We start from the raw sequence: 26360 nt of genomic DNA, 5'->3' as shown, positions 1-26360 counted from the left end.
TTATTTTCTTTTTTATAGTTACAAGACAAAACATAAAACTTGAAATTCTACGAAAGCTAAATATTCTTTCTTTGGTGCTAAATATAAAGATATGCAAGTTAACATGAATTATTCATTAGTGTAGTGACAGAAAAATATTCTCAGTAATTCAAAAATTATTACTGACTTGCCTGGATTATTACAGTCCTATTTTTGTAAGGTGTTGTGATAGTGCGAAATAGTTTGGCAGGGTGGCAGGAAAGTGCCCACCATCTCTGAGTTTCACACAAAGACATCCTACTTAGAAGCTCATTATTATTTGTTTATGGGACGAAAACTGTGAGAGTAGCTTTGCATTGTTGGTTTCACACGTCATGGTGTATGTGAAATTGGCTTAAAAGAGCCCCATGCCAGTTGTCATGACAAACACAGACCCTACACCTTGGGGAAAAGGAAGCTGATAAGATGTATACCTTCAAACTGATGTTTGAGGCAGGAGATCACTTTAGAGAAAATTAATCCCTGTAGGGGGGATCTAAAGAGAACTAAAACTTGAAAAGCAACAACATTGAAGTTATTTCAAGCAGAACTAATAAGTGAAACAAATTCTTCATTTTACCTGTTAAAAAGGAAGGTTCTATCTTTTTAGCTGTAAGGTAAAGGAGGGTATAATATTGTAGGGCTTCCTGGTATATCACTCCTTAGGGTATCCGTAGTTACTTGTTTTGTACTCTTCATGTTGCTGGAGTATAATAAAAACTGATGGCAGAATATCACGATTGTATTCTTTTCCATATTTTCCACCAATATTGTTCATGAAAGAAAGAAGTGTGTTTTCCCTAAATGTTAGTCTAAATCTGCAATGGTTTTTTGATTTGGCATAATTCCTTAAATCCTTACAGTGAAATACTCTTTAGGGGTTGGATTATACTTTGTGAAAAATATCTCTCATAAACCAAGCCATTTAATTAAATCACTGTATGAAATGTAAGTCAGAAAGTTATTCTAGGAAGTTTCTATAGTGTCAGAATCTTGATAGTCCAGGACACATTCTGGATTTAATTCTTTGTGTCCTTCTAATTCTTCTCTTTAAAACTTCGTGTAGAGTAGATTCTGGTATCAGGGGATGGGAGCTATGTATTACACATTATTATGAATGTTACAGTTGACTAGTAAGAATTTGTGACTTTTGGGCAATAAATGGCAGTTGAAGTACGATTTTTTTTTTATTAAGAAGGAGGTCCAATCTAATTACTCTTTATAATAAATACCATGTCACAGAACCATTTCCATTTATTCAGTTGCTTTAAGTGTCACAGGTAGCCACTTAAAAGCACTAAACACATTGATATAAAAATAAAGCTTCATTTAAAGCTGGCCTTAAGTCTAGAGCTATTTTAACATTTTATTACTTTAATTAAGTTAAATATATAATTGAAATAACTATGAATAGTTAATTAATGGGTGAATAGCAAATGGTCCCAAACAATGCTTGAGTGGTCTCCATATAATCAAGCAATTATACACAATAAAGAGAAATACATGCAGGAGAGTCTACGTATTTGGATATTTTTCTATATGTTACTTTATGAATTATTCTTTCTGAGATTAGTCATATTAAAAGGATATACTTATGACCATTTTAACATTTCAGAGCTTAGTGGAAGTCCTTGAAAGTGAAAGTTTCAAATGCACAGGTACTTAAATTTTGTCTCCAGGTAAAGTATTTACATCAACAACACTTCTAGTTAATAGTTGGGGCTTTCCAAAAGAGAACTAATCAGTGGTTTCATTAATGTTTTCATTTTTTAAGGGCTTTAAAGTCAGCGACTGTGTTTTCCAATTTTCAAGGAACATGGTTTAGACTTAGTGGGAGGTTTGTGACAAAGCTTTCTCTGCTGTGTGGCCAGCTGCAGCCAGGACAGAAGAGGTTTCTGCAGCCTACTATGAAGGCCCTCACTGCTGGGAGAAGGTGGACAGGCAGAGGGACTGCCTGCCTCGTGGAAATGTCTGGCGCCTTCACTGCTGCCCAGGTTTAGGTTTTATAGTAGATGCTTCCTATTTGCTGTGCGATCCTTATGCAAACAATCCTTACAACAGGCTCTCTGAGGAACAAATTTTGTGTTTTTTTGAGTATGCTGTACCTTAACATCTGACTTCAGTTTGTTCCCTTTATTTCTCTCTTCCATTCTGTTTATACTATTAGGTTGGTGCGAAAGTAATTGCAGCTTTTGCCTTTTGAGATGAACTCTTGCTCTGTCACCCAGGCTGGAGTGCAGTGGCGGCACGATCTCAGCTCACTGCAACCTTCGCCTCCCAGGTTCAAACAATTCTCCTGCTTCAGCCTCCTGAGTAGCTGAGACTACAGGCACACACCCCCAGGCCCATCTAATGTTTGTATTTTTAGTAGAGATGGGGTTTCACCATGTTGGCCAGAGTGGTCTGGAACTCCTGACCTCAGGTGATCCGCATGCCTTGGCCTCCCAAAGTGCTGGGATTACAGGTGTGAGCCACTATGCCCGGCCTTGCCTTTACTTTTAATGGCAAAAACACAATTACTTTTGCTCTAACCTAATAGATAGCCTATTCTGCAAATTAGTTCAAAAGCTGGAGACATATAAGAACGAGTTGTTTACCTGCTTAAAATAAACCTTCTTTCCTTGTTTCCTAGTAGTTGGAGAATTCTGAGGGTTCTTTAGGAAGAAAAGTCCATTATTTGGTAGTTATGCTCTCTTTGCAGGATGAACTAATTTTCCCTCAGCTATATGCAAGCCGTATTTTAAATTTTCCATCAAAATATAGCTCTGGGAAAATTCATGACTAATTTATTCATCACAGACATTCCCTGTTAAACCAAACTACAAATTAAATGAAATTAGAAAGGAAATTACACAAATTGAAGTAGCACTGGCCTGGAAATCGGGAAACAGCCTCCAGTTCCGGTTCTACAACTTGCAAGGCATGTGATCTTGACTTGCTTGGTCGTGACTGGATTTCATTTCCCACACATCATTTGTGTGTGTGTGTGTGTGTGTGCGTGAATGAATATAATTGACAAATATCAATGAAATCTAATCAATATAGTGATATAATCAATATACATTTATCAAAATGATAAATATAAGTATTATAATACTGTGTATGTATAATATATATACACACATTCACATACATGTATAATATATATAAATAATACAAGAATGAAATATATAGAAAATGTAAAGTTACCATACATAATATTTATATTTATTTATATATATTTATATATATATACAGGTTTTCTCACTATATTTGTATATACAGGTTTTGTATATACACTGTATATGTATATACAGGTTTTCTCACTGTATTTGCTTAGGGTGTTCGTCTGGGTTCTAGACATCTATCGTGGCCCTCAGTTTTTCTCTCTTAGATGGATTACCCGGAAGATGAAGGTCATGAGTGCCAGACACAGGCCTTTGTCAACCGTTTAATGCAATAGAAGGCAGTGAAGTTATACTTTAAATATTATAAGCTCTTAGAATTTTAAATATATATATATATATGTTTAATGTTCATGTCATCCGAATATGAGCTCAGCGAAAAGTTCTTTAGAGGGACGATATCCTTTATAGAATCGTATAATTTTATATGTTCACTTTGTCAGGTTAGAGATGCAGAAAGTGAAGCCCAGAGAATTAGGCGCAGGCTCTGCCTGTTGGTTGACTTTGCTTTCATCACGTCAGATTACACACACAGACGGTGACCAGCGATGATCCAGGCGTCTCGGTCATTAGCGGGTATCCTGGGGGCTATCTCCCTGACCACGACCCCCCAGTGGGGTTTCTTTCAGAGTGTCCCGCCCCTCGCAGCTGCTCTTTGATAAAGGGCGGAGGAACAGGGCTAGCTGCTTCCCGAGTCCCCAGGTCCCGCGAGCAGCGGGCGTGTTGCGGGTATGGGGTGCGGCGCCAGCAGGAAGGTGGTCCCGGGGCCACCAGCGCTGGCCTGGGCCAAGCACGAAGGTCAAAATCAAGCCGGCGTCGGAGGCGCGGGGCGTGGGCCCAAGGCGGCGGCCCAGGCGGCGCAGAGGATACAGGTGGCTCGCTTCCGAGCCAAGTTCGACCCCCGGGTCCTTGCCAGGTAAAGCGCCACGTGAGGAACTGGCCTGGGACTGGGCTGACAAAGAAAAACCCCTGGCCAAGACCGCCTCGAGGTTTCCTTCAGCTTGACTCAATTTTGGACAGGGTTCTTTCGGATGATAGGCCACTGATCTCCCCCTTTCTCTGCCCTTTTGAGATGTAAATCTTCTACAACCCAAGAGTGTCTTTTTCAGGCACCTGGGAGCCATCCCTTTGAAATGTAGTCATCAAGAGAGTTAGGGCCACTGTCTCCCAGTCTCTGTGGGAGGGTAGGAGCCTAACTTCCATAAGGGCCAGGTAGCAAACACAGATCTCATTGACCACCTCTCCCTAAGCTTCTCCCATTCTTTTCCACCAGCTCACCCCAGTGCTTAGAAACTTTCTTGCCTTTTGTTTCAAAGGCGTCCATTTTCTTTCCCCTGTTGCAGAAGCCTTGACTCCTATTGCAATAGTCTGGGATAAGCCTTCCTTGCTGTGTTCCATAAGTGCCCAGTACAATTTCTCTTTGACATCTCTGAACAGGGAGTTCAGAGGATGCGAAAAAAGAGAGCAGGAGCAGCAGCAAACAAGGGAAGGAATTCCTGTCTTCGGAGGTGGGGGGTGGGGGTGTGAGAGGACTGTCTGCCAACCTCCAGCATCTGTGGTGGAAGACAGCTTTGCCTCTAATATCCTGGGGCTGGGTCCTGCCAGACCTGGTGTGTGAAGGATCTTCCACTAATTCTAAAAATTGGGATTACAGCGAGTGAACTAGAGATGAGCCTTTGAGTCAGCCAGACTTGAGGTCCAGTTCCATATCTTCTATCATGTACCATGTAGAACATTCCTTAGCTTTTTTCCTTCCTTCGTTTCTAGTTCTGTAAAATGGGAGTATCTATCTCATAAGACTGTTGTGAGCATAATTAAAGTAATACATGTAAATTATGCTGCACAGTGCATGGCACCAGTCCTCATGTAGACATTAGTGCAATGCTGATTATTGTTTTCATGAAGTGCAAATAAGCCCTTCCTATGTAGAAGATTTCAGATTGGTTGGCCTCCTGAGTGTACCATGTTGGACATGTTGGACATTTTGACCAAGTAAATCACAGAATCCCCTTCTCCTCTGTGTGTTTGGGGAGACACAATAATGGGTGGCTCAGCTGGCTTCCCAAGGCACTGCTGGTCCTAGAATTGCATGCTCACTTCGTCACAGTGCTCTGTCCAGAATCTATGCAGAGCCATTTCCTGGCCTCCTTGAGAACTTTTAGTACAGTGACTCCTGGAGGATTAGTTCAGTGGCTGCTAAGCTTACAGAAGAACAAGGCTGGCTAATATGACTGAACTGAATCTGAGTAGGTACAGGGTCTTGTCAAGACTGAATTGGTTAAATGGCATCTCTGGCCATTTGTAGTCAGAGAGATGATGCTAGTCTGGTCTAGTTTTCATCCACCCTACTAACTCCCAATCCAGGGGTAGACCCAGCCCCACAGAGTGTAAAGGCATCACAGAAGTAGAGGATCTCAACATTATAAGGGCTTCAGAGACTTTAACTCAAGGCTCATCTTTAACCAATGAGTAGTTGAGTCCCCAAAGGTTAAGTGACTTGTCCAAGTTAATGGTAGAATAGGGACTAGAACACAGTCATCTTCCTTCTCCGTTGTGATTCCATCTATAACTTTTGCAGAAAAGAGATGATAGAATTTAAATATGAGTATATTTACTTTCTTGTTGGGAGTTTATTATAATTGTTTCTCTCAAGCAGGTTGTAACACTATTATTATTTCCTTGTTTCAAATCTTCAATCTATGTTCAAAAATTTCCAGCTGGTATCATAGCAGCTGAGGTTAAAGTAATATTTCCAATATTCCCAGTAGTCTCTGGGATGATACGAAATTGTCCAACCTACTAAACTGACTCTGAGGCTACTCTTTAAGAGAGTGGAGGGGTAAAAGTGAAGGAAATGAAAAGACCTTATAAAGGCATTCTTCCCAGCTTGATGTGATCTTTACTTAATGTTTGCAAAATATATATGATGATTCAGGAATAATATGTATTCAGTGAATGATTCTTTTGTTCAGCGTTTATTGCTACTCCTCTGTGCTAGGCACTTTACAAGGTATAGCCACACAAATCATGAAGTTGGTCACCATTCATGGCAGTTGAGGACTCATGAGCAAGGCTGTAGCTATAAGAATTTGTTATGGGACAAACTGAATAACAATCTGAGGCATTTATTTCCACCACTCTAAATCTTGGCTTCAAGTGTACTGTTTCCTCCAATGCCAAATTACTAGCATTTTTTCAAATATTGGAAATATGAAGCCCCCTTAACAGTATTGAATAAAGCTTCTTTTATTTGAGCAAAAGCGTGTAGTTCTCAGAAATGGTAGTTTGTTTGATATGATTAATTCTGTGAACAAATGAGTTTGATGGCAGCTTTGAGGGCATAGTGATAAATTAGCATTTACAAAGTGCTTTCATCCACAATAGAGGTAATATAAAACTTGGTTGGTCTGCAAAGCAATAGAATTTGAAATGCCTGTGATTATCTTCAAAATCACACTGAGAATGCATGTGAATAAAAAAGCAGAGTTGGAAAGGGAAAAGGGGAAAGAATCTATTTAAGATTACTAAATTGCTATCTGTTTTGATAAGGTAATTGGCCAGAAAATTAAATGCTCTGTGGAGAACAAAGCTGTTTTCTGTAATCTGGTACAGCCAAATGTCATTTTTATTCAATACACACAGGAATATAAAGAACAAACAAGAAGGCAAAAAAAAAGTTACAGGAAAAATAAGCTCAATAAAAGAAGTAAGACTATTTAAAGCATAGTTTAGTATTTGCATTTGAATCTTTGGTATTGAATATGTGATATAAAAACGTGCCTTCTCCCTGGGTACTCCCTGAGTACATTCCATTCTCTGTCATCCTTAGCAAGGAGAGGTTTTATTAAAATGAAGTCCAGGCACAGTGGCTCATACCTGTAATCCCAACACTTTGGGAGGCTGAGGTGGGCAGATCACTTCAGGTCAGGAGTTCAAGACCAGCCTGGCAAACATGGTGAAATCCCGTCTCTACTAAAAAAAATACAAAAATTAGCCGGGCATGGTGGCGTGCACCTGTAATCTCAGCTACTCAGGAGGCTGAGGCAGGAGAATCTCTTGAACCCGGGAGGCAGAGGTTGCAGTCAGCCAAGACCATGCCACTGTACTCCAGCCTGGGTGACAGAGCAAGACTCCATCTCAAAAAAAAAAAAAAAAAAAAGGAGACCTGCGTTCTAATCCTGACTCTACAACGTAAACAACCAATTGGCTAATGTGGTCTTCAAATTTCCTCATCAGTAAAACAAGAAGTTGGGTTAAATACCCAACTTTAATATTCTTTCCAGCTATACAATCATGATTTTCAGTCTAGCATTTTCTCAACATGTCTTAAATATGAGGTAGAGGGTTAAATTTGATAGGATTCTATTTTTTTTTTTTTTAATTTTTGAGACAGAGGTCTCGCTCTCTCACCCAAGCTGGAGTGCAGTGGTCTGATCACAGCTCACTGCAACCTCAAATTCCTGGGCTCGAGGGATCCTCCTGCTTCAGTCCCCTCAGTAGCCAGGGCTACAGCTGTGCATCATGATTGGCTAATTTTTAAATTTGTTATAGAGAAGGGGTCTCAGTTTTTTGCTCAGGCTGCTCTCAAACTCCTAGGCTCAGTCTTCCCACCTCGGCCTCCCAAAGTGCTGGGATTACATGATGAGCCACCGTGCCTGGCCAGATTCTTAAATTTTAATAGACGTTTACACAGATAATTAAAGCTTAAGATCCCTAGCATTTGAAATCTGAGCTGATATCCTGGCCTTTTTTTCTTCAACTTTTATTTTAAGTTCAGGGGTACATGTGCAGGATGTGCAGGTTTGTTACATAGGTAAACATATGTTCTTGGCCTTTTTGTGGGATAATTGGTTTACAAATTATTGACATACATTCCATGTTAAAATTCTCTTTACTGCCGAGAAATTCCAAGTGTGGGTATGGGGATGGAGGGAGGCTGTGAGAAGCTACTGGCTGCAAGGTGGCCCTAACACTACTCCCACCAGACTGCTGAAACCTGCTCTTATAATAGCACAGCTGCATTTACTTCTTCCTTATTAACAGCTACTGTGTACAAGATGAGCCTGGGGCTGAGCTCACAGTCAAGCAACCCAAAGAAACATACTGTTTATTCTCTGTCTTCTGATATGGGATCCTCAGTCTTTTGAGAAATTATAAACAGGAGTAAGCTTCTACTTTATTCTCCCCCACTTGATTTGTTTGTTGTTGAAGAATGACAAAAACAAGGGCTAGAGGAAGGAAAGAAATTGGTAGAGGGGGGTCTTAACATTCTTGGAACAGTTTTCGTGAAATGCATTTGAAAGGGCTGGATTTGAATCCCATCCATTCCAACCACAATCTGGGTGCCCTTGATAACTCATTTAACTTCTTTTTAAGTCTGAATTTCCTTATTTGAAAAAGGGGGATATTATTATATTACCCAGCAGGGTTTTAGTAGGGATAAGATTTTTAAAAATTGTTGGCATATAATAACTGTATAATAAATGGTAGTTATTGTATTAAGATTGTCTTTCTACCAACAAATTACCTTTATATCGTTTTCCTCCATTTCAAAACAGGATTTGGGGTACCTTTCAAAAAATAATAAACACAAGTAATAATAAACAAATAAATCCGATGGGAGGAATAGAAGGATAGAAAAGATGATATAAAGCATGGACTTAAATAATTTTGAGAATCATCACTTCTGGGGATAACATGTTTGGTTTTTCTTCCCAACAGATATGACATCAAAGCTCTTATTGGGACAGGCAGTTTCAGCAGGGTTGTCAGGGTAGAGCAGAAGACCACCAAGAAACCTTTTGCAATAAAAGTGATGGAAACCAGAGAGAGGGAAGGTAGAGAAGCATGCGTGTCTGAGGTGAGCGTCCTGCGGCGGGTTAGCCATCGTTACATTGTCCAGCTCATGGAGATCTTTGAGGCTGAGGATCGAGTTTACATGGTAATGGAGCTGGCTACCGGAGGGGAGCTCTTTGATCGACTCATTGCTCAGGGATCCTTTACAGAGCGGGATGCCGTCAGGATCCTCCAGATGGTTGCTGATGGGATTAGGTATTTGCACGCTCTGCGGATAACTCATAGGAACCTAAAGCCTGAAAACCTCTTATACTATCATCCAGGTGCAGAGTCGAAAATTTTAATTACAGATTTTGGTTTGGCACACTCCGGGAACAAAAGTGGTGACTGGACAATGAAGACACTCTGTGGGACCCCAGAGTACATAGCTCCTGAGGTTTTGCTAAGGAAGCCTTATACCAGTGCAGTGGACATGTGGGCTCTTGGTGTGATCACATATGCTTTACTTAGCGGATTCCTGCCTTTTGATGATGAAAGCCAGACAAGGCTTTACAAGAAGATTCTGAAAGGCAAATATAATTATACAGGAGAGGTAAGAGAGCATTATTTTATTTCTATTGTGTTGGTTTAGAGTGGGGCTTCTCCACCTTGTCACTTTTGACATTTAAGACTGGATGATTTTTGGGGTTGTCCTGGGTGCTGTAGGATGCTTAGCAGCATCACTGTCCTCTACTCTAAATACCAGTAATGTACCTCCCCCAGTTGTGGGACCCCCAAATGTCTCCAGACATTGTTAAATGTCCCCTGTGGGGCAAAATTGCCCCTGACTGAGAGCCATTTGACTCAAGATAGCAAGGGCCTCCATTACTAGCTGCCTGTGGTTAGCACATGACACTGACAATCAAGTAGATAAATGAGTTCCTCTGCAGTTTTTTTCTCCAATCCGTGCAGAGCTTGAGCTGGCTGACTAGACTAATGTGTTCACAGAAACTCAGCATGACGCTTGGGTGTTTGGCGAGAGATTTTTCTGCCTTAAATCTTGATGATCCAAGCCCTTTTTGTGATGAAGTGTTTTCTCAGCGAAATGTTTAACCTCACAGTTTGTGTAAAATATTTATCCACTGATTAAACTTGAAACTCCCAGTGTTCATGAATGTGTTAACTTTTTTGTTGTTTTGGGTAGGGAAGGAAAGTTGCCAATGCTTGTGTGTGGGAAGCCTGACAAAATAGGAAATTCATTTCATGTACAGCAGATGAGCAAATTTATTTGACTTCTAATTTCTCATGAAGAAAAACATTGATATTTGCTTATACCTACTTAAAATGTAAAGTGTATATCTACAGCAACATCTTTAAGCAAAATTAAAGTTAAACACCAAATTTAAATATAATGTTTTCTATACTCTGACAGACCTTTAGTGCCTTATGGTACATGTATATGTTTTTACAAACTCATTCAAATTGATAAATGAGAGCTAAAATTTACACAAGGAAGTAGGAAAGGATGGGAAAAATTCACAGACAATGCAATACCATTGATTATTAAAAGTCTAAAAAATGTCCAGCCTCACTAATGACCAAAGAAATGCAAATGAACACAAAAATGTCTTTTTATTGTCTTTCAAATTCATAAAGATAAAACAACAAACAACTAAATTCTACACATGGCTGCGAAGGGTACTGAGAGATTAGCCCTCTCACTAAGTACTAGTAGAGGACAAATTGTCATAGGTTTCTTGGAAAGTAGTTTGAAAATATGAATCTAGAACTGTCTTAGTCCATTTTCACACTACTGTAAAGAAATATCCAAGACTGGGTAATTTATATTTAAAGAAAGGTTTAGCTGTCTCACAGTTCTGCATGGCTGGGGAGGCCTCAGGAAATTTACAATCATGACAGAAGGCCAAGGGGAAGCAAGCTTGGACCTTCTCACATGGCTACAGGAGAGAAAGAGAGGCGGAAAGAGCCCTTTATAAAACCATCAGATCTCGTTAGAACTCGCTCACTATCATGAGAACAACATGGGGAAACTGCCCATGATCCAATCACCTCCACTTCGTTCCCCTCCTGACACACGGGGACTACAGGGATTACAATTTGAGATGAGATTTGGGTGGGGACACAGAGCCAAACCATATCAAGAACTTTAAAAAATTTATGTATTTTGATCTTATAATTCGATTTGTAAGAATCTAAGTAATCCCAGATGCAGCAAAGGTTTCACTGTAAGAGTACTAATCCAAGCTATATTTACAAAAGTAAAAAATTAAAGAGTCCTGAGAGAATGTTTGAACACATAACTGAGCATCCATATGATAGAGTATGATAGTCCCCAATTCATGCACATTTAAAAATTGTAATGACATTGGAAAATTTTCACAATATACTGCCAAGTAGAATAAAAGCAGGATATAAACTGTGTGTACACTATGATCACATTCGTGTGGGAAAATGTTTGCATGGGAAAAGGCTAGGAGGAAATACAATAGCATGTTTACCGGGCTTTTCTCCTGGTATGGTGATTTGGATCATTTTGATTTTCTTTATAGCTTGAATATCTTTGTATTTCTGTTTTTGTTTTGTTTACAAAGAACATATATTTCTGTTTTCGTTATCTACCACTGCACAACAAACCATCCCCAAACCTAGTGGCTTAAAACAATCATCACTTTTTTATGACTCATGAACCTGTGGTTGATAAGGCTCAGCTTGTGAATCTTCTGTGCCACATGATGTTGGATGGGACTGCAGTCATCTGGGGGCTTGACTGGGATGGAATATCCACGAGGGCCCCACGCAAATGTCTGGCATCTTGGTGGGGATGGCTGGAATCTGGGTTCAACTAGATCACTGGGACTCCTAGGCCTTTCTCTCTCATTCTTTCTATGCATCTCTGGCTCTCTTTTCCTCCACGGGTTTCTCCATGTGCTTTCTCCAGCAGGGCAGCCAGATTTCTTACATGACAGCTGAGGGAAGGGGATATTCCAAAAGGGAGGTATGGAAGTTGCCAGTCCTCTTCAAGGCTAAACTTGAAAATAGCACAGCTCCATGTCTGCATCATTCTATTGGTTACTGAGTCCTAGGCCAGCCATGATTCAATGTTGGAGGGAACTACACAGAGTGTGATATTGGGGTGCGGTCCATTTGGGCCATATTTGGACTAGATACTATAATTATTTTTAATGTGAAAGAATAATAAACAATATACAATATTTTCTGTTTAAAAATCCTTTTGTTAGGTTTAATTCAGAGAGTTCCTAAGGTCAGTTTCCCCAAAAGCAACTGAGAAGAGGATTCATGTGCAAGTGATTTATTATGGATAGACTCCTGGGGAGACAGGTAAGGGAGTGAGGGGAGCAGGACAAGGAAGGCAAAGAGGCCAAGGCCACAGAGGGTAGGCCTTATTCAGCAGGGGAGATATTAATACTTCTCAGCATTGTCCAGAGGCTAATGGGCAGGGTTTTCACACCACACTTATCTGTTGGTCACTGAGGTTGGTAATGGTGGTAAATTCTCAGGCCTTCTGAGGTCAAGGCAGAGTGATTCCATGAGCCCCAGGGCAGTCTGCTGAAAAAGAGCAGGGGGCTGGGATTTAGAAGCAAAGCACTTCAAAAGAAGGGTGCGTGCATGCATACAGGAAAGAGGGGCCCAGGGTCTAGATGGAGCATTAACAGCATCTCCATGGTGGGAGGTGCAAGGCACCCTCTGTTTCTTGAGGAAATGTCTGCCTATAGCCCCAGAGTACTGACAACATACACCACAGAGGAGTGTGACTGCTTGTAATAAAGTACTAGATTTATATTATCTTGATTTCCCTCCCCATGTCTGTCAGGCACTCATATCCAGCATATTAACATTTCTTTTGATATCACCAAGTGTCTTAGTCAGTGCAGGCTGCCATAATAAAATAACACAGGTTTGGTGGCTTAACTACTTCCCTAGAGGCCTCATCTCCAAACATAGCCACACTGGGGGTTAGGGCTCAACAGAGAATTTTGAGAGAATAAAATATTCAGTCCATAATACCAAGGAATCATATATTGGTAGACTCAGAAAAGTATATCATCATGTTTTCATTTGTCATCATATTACCATATATTTAGCATCTATTGCCAAGTCTAGTAATTGCTAATTGTACCAATTTTATTTAAAACCAGGTGACCACTGTAGAGTAAAGGGAATTTTCCTTCCCCTTCTTCTGAATATAATTTGAATCTATAAGGCAAACTGACAATAGGCAGATCAACAGGAGAAAATGTATATAAATTTATTTCTGTGCACAGGAGCCACACAAAAGATGAGACTTAAAGAAGAGCCAAATGACTGAAGTTTTCATACTGTACAGAAAGGAACAGAGACTTGGAGTTTGGAGACAGGTTATGGGAGGGGGAGGGGAGAAAAGGCATGGTGAGCAAAGGCTGTCTTGTTATGCAGATGAAATCTCTCAGGTAACAGCTCTCAGAAAGAATAGATGGAACCCAGTGGTGACAGTTTCCCTGTTGGAACTTTAATACTGTCAGATATTTCCTATGAGTTAATCTTTCCTAGTTTAGGATAAGGCTGATAATGGGTCTCAGAGAAATCCTGTTTGCATCCACTGTTTACTTCACTAATGTAGATTTCCTCTACGGATGCAAATCTTTTCCACAAAAGGACAGCTTTCAGAGCCACTGTTATGTCTGCAGCACCTCTAAAGAGCCATCTCAAAATATGCCAAAGAAGTATATTTTGGTGGATATATTTTGGTTTCCCATATCGTCAAGTCTGGAAGCATAGATGTGGTAGACAGAATAATGGCCCACCAAAGATGTCCATGCCCTAATACCCAGAATCTGTGATTGCTACCTTATGTGGTAAAAGAGAATTTGCAGATGTGATTAAGTTAAAACTCTTGAGATTGGGAGATTATTCTGGATAATGTTGGAGGCCCAATACGATCACAAGTTTCTTTATAGTAGGGAGACAAGAGGGTCAAAGCTAGAGAGAAGAGATATGACTAGGGAAACAGGTTGAAATGATGTGCTTTTGAAGATGGAGAGAGGGGTCATGAGGCAAGGAATAAGGACAGTCTCTAGGGGCTGGAAGGAGCAAGGAATGCATTTTCCCCTAGAGCCTCTGGAAGGAACACAGCTCTGGTGACACTTTGATGTTAGCCCGTAAGACCCATTTTAGACTTCTGATTTGCAGAACTGTAAAATAATAATTCGCATTTTTTTCAGAAAGGTTTTCTTTTGCCTATAACTGAAATTCCAGATATGACACATTGTATAAATCACTTATTTTCCCCAGAATTCAGGTATAAACATCAAATTAAATAGGTTGGACATTGTGGTGCACACCTGTAATCCCAAAACTTTGGGAGGCCAAGACAGGAGGATTGCTTGAGCTCAGAAGTTCTAGACCTGCCTGAGCAACATTGCAAAACATTATCTCTACAAAAAATACAAAAAATTAGCCACACATAGTGATGTGTGCCTGTAGTCCCAGCTATTCTGGAGGCTGAGGTGGGCAGATTGCTTGAGCCTGGAAGGTCTAGGTTGCAGTGAGCTAAGATTGCAGCACTGCACTCCAGCCTGGGTGACAGAGTGAGACCCTGTCTCAAAAAAATAAAATAAAATAAAATAAAATAAAATAAAATAAATTGGATGAAAACTTCCAGAGATTTATGTGGTATACCTCTTATGTTGAAGGGGAGTGATGTGTTTAATATAATACTAAATATTATACTAATATCTAACGGAGCCATACTCTAGCTCCACTCGTATATAAGTAAAAGTTAGCCATAATATTAATGTTTAACTTTTTTGGATTTTGTTGTGAAATATATTCTTTTTCATGAAATCTTCTATGATCATTCCACTTCTGTCATTCTTTCCCTTTTCCAAATACTGTTTAGAATTACAATTAATTTCATTTGTTCTAATTTAATCTGGTTGCTGTAGGTTGCTGCTTTAAGACATTATAAGCTCCTTAAAGGCAGGGATACTACCATATTTTCTCTCTGCATTCAATAAGACATCTAAAAGGAATAAGCATGGAGAATGCATTCAATTACAAATAAATTGCTTTTGAAAAATATTAAAAGATTCTGATTTATAACTGCATGAGTAACTGTATCTCAGATATAACTGTTTTGAACACAGCATAGAATTTCTGACTTATAGTTAGGTAGATGATAATTAACATCCTTAGTTGCTGAGTTTATTAGATCCATTCTGGAATATGTAGGTGGTCTGAAAGGCTACAGCTACTCTATTCACTGGGTTTTGCAGGGTAGGCATAGGAGTTCCCTTTTCTAGTCTTTTTCTGCAATGCTGGAGGAGCAGCCAGGGTAGACAGGTACAGCAGATGGTGGAGAAGGGATGGAAGAAAGCAAAGATTTCCTCCCCAGTGTGCAAGGAAGGCCTTAACTTATCTACTTGATTGCCAGTGCCATCACAATGGCTTTTGGATGGTGGCAGAGCTCGTGCTTGAGACGCTAAGTAAAGGACTCATTATGGAGACCATTTGAAGGCATCTTTATGTGGTCTTCACCCCTTCCTTCTGGTCAGGCCTTCCTCGTGCCGGAAATTTTGTTCAGCTCAGTGTCTCTCCTCTTAGGAGCCTCGTGGTCTTGGCTGAGAGACAAGTATGATTATGTATCTCTTCAAATACAAGTGCTTTATTGTAAGTGGGAACAAAGCCTCAAAGTTCACAGGGGCAATGGAAGAAAATCTATCGTTGCTTAGGAAAACTGGGTCAGGGTCCATGAAAAGGGCCACATTTGTGCTATCTTGCAGGAAGGGAAGGAGTTTCTGGAAGGAAGAAGATTCCAAATAGACAGAATATATGCAAAAGCACATAAGGGAATACATTGACTAGTAAAATGTAAAAACTTTAGGCCAGGAGTGGTGGCTCATGCCTGTAATCCCAGCACTTTGGGAGGCTGAGGCGAGGTGGGCAGATCATAAGGCCAAGAGATTGAGACCATCCTGGCCAACATGGTGAAACCCCATCTCTACTAAAAATACAAAAATTAGCTGGGTGTGGTGGCGCGTGCCTGTAGTCCCAGTTACTCAGGAAGCTAAGGCAGGAGAATCGCTTGAACCCGGGAGGCAGAGGTTGCAGTGAGCTGAGATCGGGCCACTGCACTCCAGCCACTGCACTCCAGTCTGGTGACAGATTAAGACTCTGTCTCAAAAAAACAAAAACAAAAACAAAAACAAATGAAACAAAAAAACGAAAAAAACTTTAGAGCTCAGATGCATGCATTTGTGTGTGTGTGTGTGTGTGTGTGTGTGTGTGTACATGCATGCATATTAAGTATTTGGAAAAACTGTATAATATAATAATTAAGAACACGATCTGGGCCAGGCATAGTGGCTTATATTTATAATCCCAGTGCTTTAGGAGGCTGAGGTGGGAGGATCACCTGAGCCCAAGAGTTCAAGGCCAGCCTGGGCAACATAACAAGACCCCATCTCTACCAAAAACATTTTAAAAAAATTAGGTGGGCATGGTGACATGTGCCTATAGTCCTAGCCACTTGAGAGGCTGAGGCAAGAGGATCATAGCTGCAGCGAGCTGTGATCACACCACTGCCCTCCAGTCTTCTGGGTAACAGAGTAAGACCTTCTCTCTAAACAACAACAACAACAACAACAAACAAACCAAAAAAAAAAAAAATCCAACTACGTGGAACAAGACTGGCTGGATTCCACTACCAGCTCTGCAATTTACTAACTGTGTAACTTTGGACATTTAAAAGTTTTTTCTGTATCTCAGTTTCTGCATTTGTGAAATGGTAATCATGGTGGTACCTGCCTAAAAGGGTTGTTGTGAAGATCAAATAAGCTAATAGATGTAGGTGCTGAGACTATTTTCATATGCTAGTGTATACAGAGTTAGTGCTATATATATGTTCATTATTTTTGTTATTGTTACTATTAACTTAGGAGACTAGGACTGAAAGTTTGAATTTTGCTTAAGTAGGTTATTAGTTTTATGGCTTTTTTTTCTGCAGTACAAACTTCATTTATCAAGTGCACCTTTTAAATCTTTTACATGGAATAGTGAAGAAAGGTTAGTGTTAGAATTTTAATATTAATGATAAATTACAAGAATTCTCATCAATGAGTTGTGAATCATATATTCTTGTCTAATTATATTCCACTGTATCACAGTCATCTTTTTTTGGTGAGCAATGCATTGATTTTAAAAAAAGGAGAATTATAACCATATTAGCTAGCTGACGAGGACAGACACTGATATTATAAACATTTTTTTCTTTTTTGAGAGACAAGGTCTCACTCTGTCACCCAGCAGGCTAGAGTGCAGTGGCGTGATCATAGCTCAGTGCAGCCCCAAACTCCCTGGGCTTAAGCAATCTTCTCACCTCTGCTTTCTGAGTAGCTGGAACTACAGGTATGTGCCATGCACAGCTCATTTAAAAAAAAAAAATCTTTTGTAGAGATAGGGTCTTGTTATGTTGCCCAGGCTGGTCTTGAACTCTTGGTCTCAAGTGATCCTTCTACCTTGGCCTCCTGAGTGCAGGGATTACAGATGTGAACCACAGTGCCTGGCCTAAACACACACACACACACACACACACACACACACACACACACATATATGTATATATATTTTAAAATCCCACATGGATATTGATAGAAAATGGTCCCTATCTACTTAGGTTCACCTATGATTCTCATACTGTTAGGAAATACTTTTGCTGATATTCTCTTTTAGAAGTAACATGTCTGTTTGATTATGCTCTTTTCACCAGCCATGATCCCAATTTTGTTATGTCTCCTTTTCTCCACTAACTTCTCTTATTCTCTTGTTCTCCATTCAGGTTATTAAGTAGGAAAAAAGGAAAGAAAAGCAGAACATTCAGTACTTTAATTCTCTTTCTATCATGACTAGAATTCTTGGAATGAATATTGTACCATATTTCAGATAGGTCTGCTAAGCTTTAATTCCTGTAATTTGGTCCCCATTCCTATGGTTTAGTTCCTAAGTACTTATGCTCACCAAAATATGTGGTGCTTAATGATTTTTAATGATATTTTTACTTTAAAAGTTACTTTATAGAAAATAATTTTAGTGGTTTTAAATCTTACAAGAGTAACTTCATTTTCTGCTCTATCACTTTCTTCATTTCTTCTCTGACTTGCCTTAAACTGAATGGATATAAACCTTCATCTCTTAAACTCAATCACAGACAATAAGTGTTTCTAGGAAGGGAAATGATGGTGGTGTGTTTTGTTTTGACTGTGTAGATGTCACCTTGCATTAGTGATTAGGGTATAAACGTAGCTATGCTATCTGCTTCCTTGATTAGGTTGTATCTTGACCTTGATATCATCAGTGGAATTCACAGAGTTGAGAGGAAAGGAACTATTTGAGTAAAGTTTCCAGAAACTGACTTAATATTAATACTATGTTTATATTGTTTATATTATACTTTAATAGGTGTACACTGCAAGAACTAGTTATAAATATAAATACATTATTCTATATGTTTATACTATAAGCACCAGCTATGAATAATAAATGTATATTATGCATAGAAGAATGAGTCATCTGTTGATTTGGGGTTCAAAGGCCAACCCGTTTATTTTGGTCACTCTTACATTGTTTTTTCTTTGGAGAAAATGGAACACTCCTCTTGTTAACTTCTGGTGCTTTGAAAAATAGTAGGTGCTCAGAAAACTTCAACTGTACCCAATTTTACTTAAATTTAGGGTTTTCCTTATGAGTAAAGAAATGGAAGCATTCCTTCTCTCAAAGCAGAACCCCTTCACACACAAAAATAAACTCTTTATGAGCCTAGTGTAAGATTAATTAACTTTCCATTTTAAAATTAAATGGCACCTGTGACTTGTGAATATGTGTTCACTCTTCCCAGAATTTACAAATGCCCCAGCAGACAGAGCATTCTGACATAATTAGTCAATGCTTTGTCTTTCTGCAGTTTCGTTTTTGGCAAGATAAAGCATTTAAAATCTGCTTTGTAGATTGAGAAATAAAGAAATAAAAATATTAAATATCTATAACAAAAATGATGTATGGAATCTTCTGCTTCCTGAGATGTGGAAGAATAATTTTTGCCATGTCTACTACTAACAAAGTCATAGAGAGTAATCAGTTTGGGGCATATTTACATAAAATTTATTTGCAAAGCCTGAGTTAAATTCTACCAAGACCACACACTAATGTTCAAAGAAGGAAGGAAAATTCATCAGAAGGTTGTCATGAGTAGAAATTTTTAATAAAACTTATGATTTTTTGTGGAGATAAATGTGACAATGATGATTTCTAGTGCAAGGAATTGAACGATAGCTTATTTATTTATTTTTAAAACTAGATATTTGTAGCTTTAAAAAAATTATTTAATTAAATCCACCAATAATTGTCCTATACTTCAAGAGCTCTATATTTAGCAAATTGTAACATTAATTACAATCTTAAATTCAAAGGTTTGCATCTAGAATTTTAGGGACTGGGTCTATGTTGTGTGTGTAGTGTTTAGCTTTTTAATAATTTTTGTTTCTTTGTATTTTGAGACAGGGTCTTGCTCTGTCACCCAGGCTGGTTACTGTGGTATGATCACAGTTCACTGCAGCCTCAACCTCCTAGGCTTAAGCAACTCTGCCACCTCAGCCTCCAGAGAAGCTGGGACTACAGCTGCGTGTCACCATGCTAATCTAATTTTTGTATGTAGAGACAGTGTCTCACTATGTTACCCAGGCTGGTCTTGAACTCTTGGGCTCAAGTGATTCTCCTGCCTCGGCCTCCCAAAATGCTGGGATTGCAGGCATGAGCCACCACTCCTGGTCCTAATAATTATTTTTATAATGATTTTTTGTGGGCATTTATGCAAAGGAACTGAGAAATATTAAAGCGTTGACTAGTTGTAGGAATATTAGTCATTCTTTAAACCGGTTACCTAGTTAGCTTTTGTATATTTACCAATCTTTTGCACAAGATATTAAATTAGCTGCACTAATTGGTGTTCATAAAAAAGAAGAGAATGAAAATATTAATCTTGAATATATGATTCTTGTCTCCTTGAAGAGGCACCACCAATCTCCATGGGATTCCTGGGGCTCATGGTGAGGAGGGGAGATAGGGGGTCTATAGTACACAAAGTGATGTGTGACCGCTAGATAAAGAGAAGCCTGAACAGAACATTTAATTTGGAAGCTGATGCAGAAAACTGGAGAGGGAAGTGGGGTCTGACTACCAGACCACGGAAGGCAACTGAAAGGAAGAAGAGGGCAGAATAGGAGGGAGAACAGAGTCAGCAAGTGGCAAGCTGGGGAGATGGGTTAGAGAGTCACCACTGAGGGGAAGTTAGAGACACCATGCTGGAGAAGAGTCCAGCAAGGTCCTCACCAGGGCAGGCCAGGCTGTGTTGTGCGACGAGAGCCAGACTCTTAAAGGGCCTGGATGTGGGCAAACAACAGAGGAAAATTGTTCATCAAAAAACTAGAAAGCAGTAAACTACAATCACTTCTGACTTCTCTGAAGGTGAGAGTCAAGACATCTACAGCATGTAAGATACCATCCCTCCGAATTCCTTTGAATCATTTAAAGCTAATAAGTAGTGCGATTCCTGGTGTTCAGTTTTATGCCTTTTTTGGGTCACTGTTGTTTTATACAGTGAAGCCAATCTCCATTGGAAAAGACAGAAAAATAGGCAAAGAACCAGATGAAGAAAGAAGAAAAGGGGAAAAAAGTCCTGAAATATCCACAAATATTACAATTTACTTGCAACTAAATTAATTTAATGATCTTGGGATAAAATAAAGTTCTCCTTTTTTTGTAAAATGGTTCATTACCTCTTAACACATAACTTTTTTTGAGGGTGCACATTTGTCATGCTATTGTGAATGGAATTGGTTTGAGAATTATTGGATAATTTTCATATTCCAGTTCTCTAAGTGCAGTCAGTTAATCTATCCACAAAAGAACTGAGGAAGGAATTAAGGTGTGAGGATTTAATAGTAACAAGAACAACAGCAACAATATTTACAGTTTGAAAACCCTTTTTCACATGCTTGGTCTAATTTGGTCCTAATGGCAATCTCGTGAAGGAGATATGATGATCCCCATTTTTCTGACAAGGAAACTGAGACCCTGAGGTTGCAGAGCTGTGTGTGGTCAGACTGCCTGTCTAGTCCAGATCCAAGGACTTCATGCTTTTTCCACAGTAAGATGGGTTAGCAGTGGGACTCGGGGTCATGTCTACCTGAGACTGTCCAGAAACGCCAAACAAAGGGGAATTTTGAAGCAAAGAGTGGAGATGGCCGAATTTGGGAGGAGAAAGTCTAAGGAAGTTTGTTGGACATCAAGTGGATGGGAAAGCTGGTGAAAAGACTAAATGATGTCATCAGGTGACAGCTGGTCCAGAGTGGGTATTCGATTCAACCTATGGTTCCCTAGTTATTTTTGGTTATATAGCACTATTAGTTAAACATTTGGGGGCATGCACACTCCATTTTTATTTATTAATAGATATGTATGTGTATGTATATTAGTCTATTTTATACTTTACTAAACATAGATGAAAGTCAATTTTAGATTAATAAAACAAAAATAAAATAGTTCATTTTCTTTCTGTAGCTGCCCTTTTCTAATGTGAAATGTGAAACTGACTCCTAGATACTCTCCAGTTGTTCTTTATGGCTCAGGAATTCTGCAATTTATAACTCATGTTTGAATAATAAGCTTTGGCTGAAGAACTTTTTCTCCGGTTACTTTATTTTCTTCAACTGCATTTTAAACGTACAATCATTTGGGGTCATCTTAATAAGCTCTCCATAAACCTTGTTGCACATATTTTATATTCTTTCAGAAAGATTCAGTTGCTTGTCTTAAAATGTTCCAGAGGAGCCATCTAATTTAACCTTCATTTAAATAGTCTTGAGCTCAGATAGATGTGTCTGGATTCAGGGCCAAATAGATGTCTAGCCAGAACCAGAGGGCATGGCATTGTGAGTGTCAGTCACTGATGTGCTTTTTCTAGACTTGCAGAGTTTATATTTTGTTTTTCCTGTGTTTGAGTATTTGTCAGATATGCTTATTTATTTTATAACTTTTATTTCTGGGATAAATATTTCTCATGTCTCATTTACCTAAATACACTGAAGGAAAAAAAAGAAGAGTTCTTTTACTGGTTTCTTATTATTCAAATTCTGGATTAAGGCTGGGGGCAGTGTTTACGCCTGTAATCCCAACAATTTGGGCGGCCGAGGCAGGCGGATCACCTGAGGTTAGGAGTTTGAGACCAGCCTGGCTAACGTGGCGAAACCCGGCTTCTACAAAAATGCAAAAATTAGCTGGGCTTGGTAGCACATGCCTGTAATCCCAGCATGTGAGAGTGAGGCACGAGAATCGCCTGAACCCGGGAGGCAGAGGTTGCAGTGAGCCACGATCATGCCACTGCACTCCAGCCTGGGCAACACAATGAGACACCATCTCAAAAACAAACAAACAAACAAATTCTGAGTTAAGTTGGCATGGGTGGGGGTGGGAGTGGTCCTGCAGTCACAGTTACTTGGGAAACTGAGGCAGGAGGATGGCTTGAGACCAGGAGGAGTTCAAGTCCAGCCTCGGCAATATGACAAGACCCCATCTCTAAAAAAAGCAAAACAAAACAACAAAAAACAAAACATAGAGTTAATAGGGTGCTAAGAGATTGGAGAGTGTGATGTCTATGTATGGACTCTGCTTTATCGTTACACAAGGGCAGAGACAATACATGGAAGGATTCCCTTATCTTTCCTTGGAAATACCATCTTTTAAAAACACACATCAATTAGAAATTGTGTTTGAGATGCAGCGAACGTATGGGCAATTTTCTCAATGTTTCTCTTTGGCAGAGGACAAAGGACACTAAACTGTAGTGTTTTCCAGGTATATGGTATGTGTTGGTAGAGTCAACCTAAAGGATGAGGTGGAGGCACAAAATATAGTTTTTAAGAGCTTGTCTGATCAGGCCAAAGTGGGGACAGCTGCTCTGGAAAACGTCCTAACTTCTGTGGGGCGTGTGCTCTTAGGTCTGGGCTGATACAAAGTTGCTTGAGAGGAATTAACACTGGTTTACAGAAATAACATTGATTAGTGATAGGCTATATTGTTGAACTGTAGGGTATGAGTGATGGTGTCCAACCTATGGCACTTTATGGCTACTTGGTGTTAGATAGTGTAGAGCCCACATAGCAAGTGGCTTCAAGAGGTAATTATTTAGCACAAGAGGAGAATGAGAAGTGAAGGCTGTTATATTTCAGTGCCTCTCTTGGCCTGATAATTTAAAGGGGCTTGCATTCCTCAGATTAAATGTTTCTTTTCTTTCTCAGCAGATAATGCAGAAAGCAAATTTGAATATAAAGCAACAGCCTTCTTATTCCCATGCTCAGAAATGCCACTATGAAGTGCTGTTATTGTACTTAAAGTATGTGCAATTGCTGTAAACACTGCCACTATAAATCCCTGAAATAGGAACTGCTTAGCTGTGCATATTGTACTGTGTCATAGCTGTTACATGTTCAATCTATTTGTAGTCAAATCTATTTGAATCTATTTGTTACATGTTGGATCTATTTGTTCTCAGCTGATTGGGAACAGTGAGGGCCCAGTGTGTTTGAGGAAGTGCACTTCACTTCCTTCCTTCCTTCCTTCCCTCCCTCCCTCCTTTCCTTCTTTCTTTCTTCCTCTTTCTCTCTCTCTGCCTTTCTTCCTTTCTTTCTTTCTTCCTCTTTCTCTCTTCCTTTCTTCCTTTCTTTTTCTTTCTTTTCTCTTTCTTTCTTTCTTTCTTTCTTTCTTTCTTTCTTTCTTTCTTTCTTTCTTTCTCACTCTGTTTCTCTCTCTGCCTCTCCCCTCCCCTCTTCTCTCTCTCTCTCTCTCTCTCTCTCTCCTCTTTATTTCTTTTTAGAGACAGGGTCTCACTCTGTCACCCAGGCTGGAGTGTGGTGGTGCCATCATAGCTCACTGCAGCCTTGAATGCCTGGGCTGAAGGAATCCTCCCACCTCAGCTTCCTGAGTAGTTGGGATTACAGACATGTGCCACTGTGCCTGGCTAATTTTTACATTTTTTGTAGAGATGGGTTCTTGTTGTGTTGTCCAGGCTGGTCTCAAACTCCTGGACTCAAACGAGCCTTCTTCCTCAACCTCCCAAAGTGCTGGGATTACAAACGTGAGCTACTGTGCCTGGCTCAGAGTAAGCTTTCAAAGGGAGGGAAAAGTTGATGATTTCTCAATCCATTCCACTTTCCCCTTCTACTCCTTCTCATTCTTGAAGTCACAGGAACTCTGTGAGATGACCACAGTGTTGCAAACACTGACCTGATGTTGACATAGTTCGTAAAAGACAGCTGCTTTGCCTTGTCCAGCTCCTGTAAATGCAGTATGGGAACTCGTATTGATAACAACAGCACAATGGACAGATTTCTGAGAAGGTTTTCTCACTCATTGGACAAAGAGTTTGGAAGAGAATTTCTGTGTTTGTGTTTGTCTTTTTCTTCTGTGAAAGTTTTTTCTTTTCCTCCCTCAAAAGTGGTTTAGTTCCTCTATATATGTAATGACACAGTATTAAAACTGCTTATTTGAAAAAGTTTTTTGGATTCGATTGGCATTAATCTATGTAATTAAGAATAGGATTCTTTGTGTTTGTGTATATTTCCATTTTATTTATTTTATTCTAACTTATTTATTTTTATTCTCAGCCTTGGCCAAGCATTTCCCACTTGGCGAAGGACTTTATAGACAAACTACTGATTTTGGAGGCTGGTCATCGCATGTCAGCTGGCCAGGCCCTGGACCATCCCTGGGTGATCACCATGGCTGCAGGGTCTTCCATGAAGAATCTCCAGAGGGCCATATCCCGAAACCTCATGCAGAGGGCCTCTCCCCACTCTCAGAGTCCTGGATCTGCACAGTCTTCTAAATCACATTATTCTCACAAATCCAGGCATATGTGGAGCAAGAGAAACTTAAGGATAGCAGAATCGCCACTGTCTGCACTTTTGTAAGCAGATGACCTCTAAAACCATTTTTGCCTATCTTAGGACCATTTCATCATGATTAGGGCACCTTCAAGCTCCAAAGACATGGGACCCCATGGTATTGTTGGATACTATTGATCTTGACTTTTAACATTTTCTTGTTCTATAATTTTACCTATACCTGTATTCATTTTCCCAAAATATACTGCTGCAAATGATTAACAGTTTAGTAAATACTAGCTATGTTTAGATAACTGGAAACAATAAATAGATAAGAAAATCTTTAAAGTATGTAATGGATTAAATAAAATACAATACTATAGAAATAAGGGATGTATATGTGAAGGCATGGTGAACCAGAGACATAGCAGGAATAGTTAGATATGGGGAATATATGTATTTATCCTGAAATTACTGATTTTTATTTAAGCCCCAGTATACAGTGTTAACTAGGTAACACTCGAAGTAGTTATAAATGTCTGTTAATTTCATATTTAGTCTGCAAATATTTATGAAAAATTATTAATTATGGGGCCTATAAAGAACTATAAGATATAATTTCAATCTATCAGAAACTTTTAGTCTAATTGGGGCATTATTCATGGGAAAAATAGAGATTTTTAAGAATCATAAAATAGTGATTTTTTTTCTAATGTTAGCATTCATCAACCACCAGGGTTTACAAAAAAATATATGATCATCTTGCTTCTTATCACTACTGTCAACTCTTTTTAGTATGTACTGGTTTCTTCTAGAATTATTTAATCAAATATCTTGATGACTTTAAACGCTCACCATGAAATAATTATAGGTAATGCAATAAAGAGGTAAGTTTCAAAACTTAGTTCTCTAGGCAAGTTGCATATGGCCTGATCTCTTATACAGTAAATTTTTGTAAAATGATATAAAGATTGAAATATTATTAATCAAATCTGTGAGTCAGTAATATGTGTGGGTAAACATAGTAAATAAATGATTAACTAGTTGATATTGCTTATTTTATTCAGTAAAATAATAAAATGTTAGAATGACATTTACTGTAACTTTAAAATCAGTCTCAATTTTTTCATTTTATTTTTCTCTTTTAGGCTACATAGATGGAACAGCTATATATCTGATATATAGATAAGAATATGTAATTAGTGACACAACTATTTTCTTTTTAAGTTGTAATGCTGTATCACATGATATATGACAGACCTGGATTAATTCCTTTAATATAGAAAGACACTTACAAATTCATTAGATAAATAATAGAAAAATGGGCAAATATTTTACCAGGTGGTTTATAAACATATAGATGGCTAATGAGTACATAAAAAAAATGCTTAGTTTCATTTGTAATTTACAAAATGAAAATAAAAATGACAAAGAAAATGAAAATTTAAAAGGC

At 39.0% G+C, this 26360-nt stretch overlaps 1 protein-coding gene across 1 annotated transcript; it reads left to right on the top strand.

The window, feature by feature from the left end:
- The first annotated feature begins 3867 nt into the window (after positions 1-3867).
- On the top strand, positions 3868-26350 carry PSKH2 (protein serine kinase H2). Its single transcript, XM_003821161.6, has 3 exons — positions 3868-4098; positions 8904-9570; positions 24689-26350. Exons 1-3 carry the CDS (start codon positions 3914-3916, stop codon positions 24992-24994), a joined length of 1158 nt encoding a protein of 385 aa, XP_003821209.1. The 5' UTR covers positions 3868-3913; the 3' UTR covers positions 24995-26350.
- Positions 26351-26360: the final 10 nt, after the last annotated feature.

The sequence above is a fragment of the Pan paniscus genome, chromosome 7 (assembly GCF_029289425.2).
Source record: "Pan paniscus chromosome 7, NHGRI_mPanPan1-v2.0_pri, whole genome shotgun sequence".
In the NCBI taxonomy this organism is placed as follows: Eukaryota; Metazoa; Chordata; class Mammalia; order Primates; family Hominidae; genus Pan; species Pan paniscus.
Note: the sequence above shows the minus strand (reverse complement) of the source record. Positions and strands in the feature narration are given on the sequence as shown.

Excerpts from the sequence above, each read along its gene's own strand:
- PSKH2 (XM_003821161.6), top strand. The coding sequence starts at position 3,914 with ATGGGGTGCGGCGCCAGCAGGAAGGTGGTCCCGGGGCCACCAGCGCTG. Across the intron at positions 4,099-8,903 it reads GACCCCCGGGTCCTTGCCAG|ATATGACATCAAAGCTCTTA; the intron begins GTAAAGCGCCAC and ends TCTTCCCAACAG. Across the intron at positions 9,571-24,688 it reads AATATAATTATACAGGAGAG|CCTTGGCCAAGCATTTCCCA; the intron begins GTAAGAGAGCAT and ends TTTTATTCTCAG.